At 34.6% G+C, this 3,070-nt stretch overlaps 1 protein-coding gene across 1 annotated transcript in view; it reads right to left on the reverse strand.

Annotated features, from left to right (window-relative positions):
- The window catches only part of LOC103605172 (S phase cyclin A-associated protein in the endoplasmic reticulum-like), a gene marked incomplete at its 3' end in the record, with an annotated part of 32,196 nt that overhangs the window by 14,686 nt on the left and 14,440 nt on the right, over positions 1-3,070 (reverse strand). The window contains exon 2 of the mRNA XM_008589758.1: positions 1,892-2,009. Coding sequence (XP_008587980.1) covers positions 1,892-2,009 — 118 coding nt within the window. The remainder of the gene's footprint in view (positions 1-1,891; positions 2,010-3,070) is intronic.

Here is a 3,070-nt window from a genome sequence, read left to right on the forward strand (position 1 = left end):
GGACCGGGGTCTCTTCCCGCTCGGTTTTGTCGGCCTCTGGCTCAGGGAGGCCCGACAACTGCTCTCTAAAAATAGCTAACAAAGAAAAGCTACAGGGAGGACTGGTCCAAGCAGACATTTTAAAATACTATAATGCCTCTATAATTAAAATAGTGTGGCACTCACACATGAATTATACACACAGAATCATGGAATACAATACAGATACATTTGGAAATTCGATCTGTTGGAAAAGGTGGAATCTCAAAAACTGGGGCAAAATAGACTTTATACTAAGTGATGTTGGGGAAACTTGTTAGCCACAAGGAAAAAAATAAAATCAGATCTATAAGTACACTATATGTAAGAATAAACTACAAATGAGTCAGAGATCTAAACGTAAAAAGATTAAATTAAGATAAAAAATTTTTAAAAGAATGTAAAATAAAATGTAAAAAAAAAGGAAAAATAAAATAAATAGTAAAGAATAAAACATGAGTGAATTGTTTAGCTTGAAACATCCTGTCGTGTAAGGATATTCTCAAAGAATGATAAGAACATGTCCAAAAGAAACAGTAGCCAACACTAAGGTCACAGGTTCGGATCCACATACCAGCCAGCCACAAAAGGAAAAAAAGAAAATGAAACAGGAGCCAACTTGAAGGGTCTCCCACTAGACAAACCTAGAAAAATATGAGCATCAAAACCGAGAAATAGATTATAACCCATCAAATACAATAAAAAGCCAGGAGTGCACACAAATTTAAATGTACAAATACATACATACATAAAAATAAAGGGGAGAAGAGAAAGCCCTTCCTTACATTAAAAGGCCAACAAATAAATGTAGAAGGAATAACGGAGTTAGCAAGTCACCATTTTGTAACCACCAGATTAATAATTTAATAAGCTAAGAACTGTCAATGGAAGCTAAAAGTAGTGAATGAACTCTTTCATAAGAAACAGGATATTTACATAGTTTCAAACTTACCACAAATTACTCATTAATTACAAAGGAAAAAACTAGTTACTTTGCCATGGAGCAATGTGGCAGACACCACCTTAACCAGCTGATTAAAGTTCACATCACAGTAACAAGACAGACATCATGAGGAGTCTCGTATGATGCTGGAAAGGACACATCATTTTGCCATGGAGCAATGTGGCAGACACCACCTTAACCAGCTGATTAAAGTTAACATCACAGTAACAAGACAGACATCATGAGGAGTCTCGTATGATGCTGGAAAGGACACATCATTTCTATATATTCCTGCCAAAGTACATAGCTGATTCTAATCATGAAAAGACATCAGACAAACTCAGTAGTGAGGAATACTCTACAGCCTTTTCAAAGTGAGATCTACTTTAGCACACTCCAACTTCCTGTTTTCTGAATCCCTATCCTATCTTGTACGTCCCCAGACACAGTGGCCTCGCACTGCCCGGAGCCATTAAAGGGAGGGAACTGAAAAGAGAAGGTATATTCTTCCTGTTCAAATAATAATAGTTAGAACTAAAGAAATAGCTTTTATTTTCTAAATCTTTACACTGAATTATATCTAATCATGGTAAATACAATGAATTTTTAAAAGCCTACTTTTTTATTTTTTTAAGAATTTAATAAGCAGGCTGGCCAATTAGCTCACTTGGTTGAAGTGTAGAGCTGATAACACCAAGGTCAATGATAACAAAACAAACTCAATTTCATCACTATCTGAAACAGCAAAACTAACAATAACCCTTATAAAACCATTTGTGTATAAAAGCATTAAAAATTTATTTCTTATTTAAAGTATACTAATTTGCCCAAGAGTTCTAATAGTAAACAATTTTTAGTCTATATACTGTTTAGGACTAAATATATCCTTCTAATTTACAAAAAATGAAACTAGTTTTTTTAAATACATACCATCATCATCTTTGCTTTCTAGTGGGACACTCCATGCTATTAGGTTTCTTGCTGTACGACCCTCCTCTGCAACTATTCTCCTAACTTTGTCATGACTATTGGAGCGCTGGAATGAAGCCTATGTAAAAAAAAGAGAATATTTATTAGACTATTAGATATCAGATTAATCAACATATAGAATACATTTAGCAGATAAATTTATTATTTCTCATATGTTCTCAGAAAGGAAACACTTAAAATTAATTTGGGATTTGAAGGTAGAAAAGAAAGTTAAGTCATAATTCCTTTTTAGGTCAAAAAAGACTAAATTATAAAACTTTAAAAATAAACAAGTTATTTCAAGAACAATTACAATCTAAGGTTTGAAAAAGTGTCCTAAGGAGCACAAACAGCACTGTGTACCCATATCAGTACCACCATTTACATATCAACAGGTCTGAGTGTGAAAGAGACCAGTTTTTACAAGCATGCTATACATTTCCCCTGAAAGCTCCCCGCAGCATAAAATGTTTTAGAAAATCCTTTATTTTAATTCCCTAAAGATAGTGCTAAAGTAAATTTCCCCAGTTGTTAGTCCATAATTTTATCTCCAAATTATTGAGATTTAAATAATAATTAATAGACATATTTAAATTGCAAATTTTAAAACTCAAACTACTGCATATAATGTGTGTAATTTCTTGCCTGCTCTAGCCCCACCCAGCTTGAAAGCCTACATGTTCAGCTCCACCAAGACCCTGGACCAGGTGGGATCCAGGTCCAGTTAAAGCAAAAGAAACTATTTCCCCACTAATGAATGCTATATGAAAATAGACTGTTTTTATAAGCCAAGTATCTACGAAAAGAAAGGTGTCCTCAAGCATCCATATGAGCAAGAGGATGCGCCCTCCTTACCTAACCCTTAACTCCATGTGGGCAATCTGCCTCTTTCTGAAACAAGTTCTCCACTGGGACCATCCCAAAATCCCAGTCCAATTAGTGTATGTATTCATGCTCTCTTCTAGTTCTTGCCAGCCTAGACTTTTAGCATTCCTGGAATCCTTAGATAACAGTACACTTAGTGGGCAATTGCTATGTGCTAAGCACTGTGTAAGACACTGAGGTGAATATAAAGAAATACAAGGTATTGTACTTGTCCTCAAAGAATTAACAATCCAAATGAGTGAATCAAACATGTAA

The sequence above is a fragment of the Galeopterus variegatus genome, unplaced genomic scaffold, assembly GCF_000696425.1.
Source record: "Galeopterus variegatus unplaced genomic scaffold, G_variegatus-3.0.2 Scaffold5638, whole genome shotgun sequence".
In the NCBI taxonomy this organism is placed as follows: domain Eukaryota; kingdom Metazoa; phylum Chordata; class Mammalia; order Dermoptera; family Cynocephalidae; genus Galeopterus; species Galeopterus variegatus.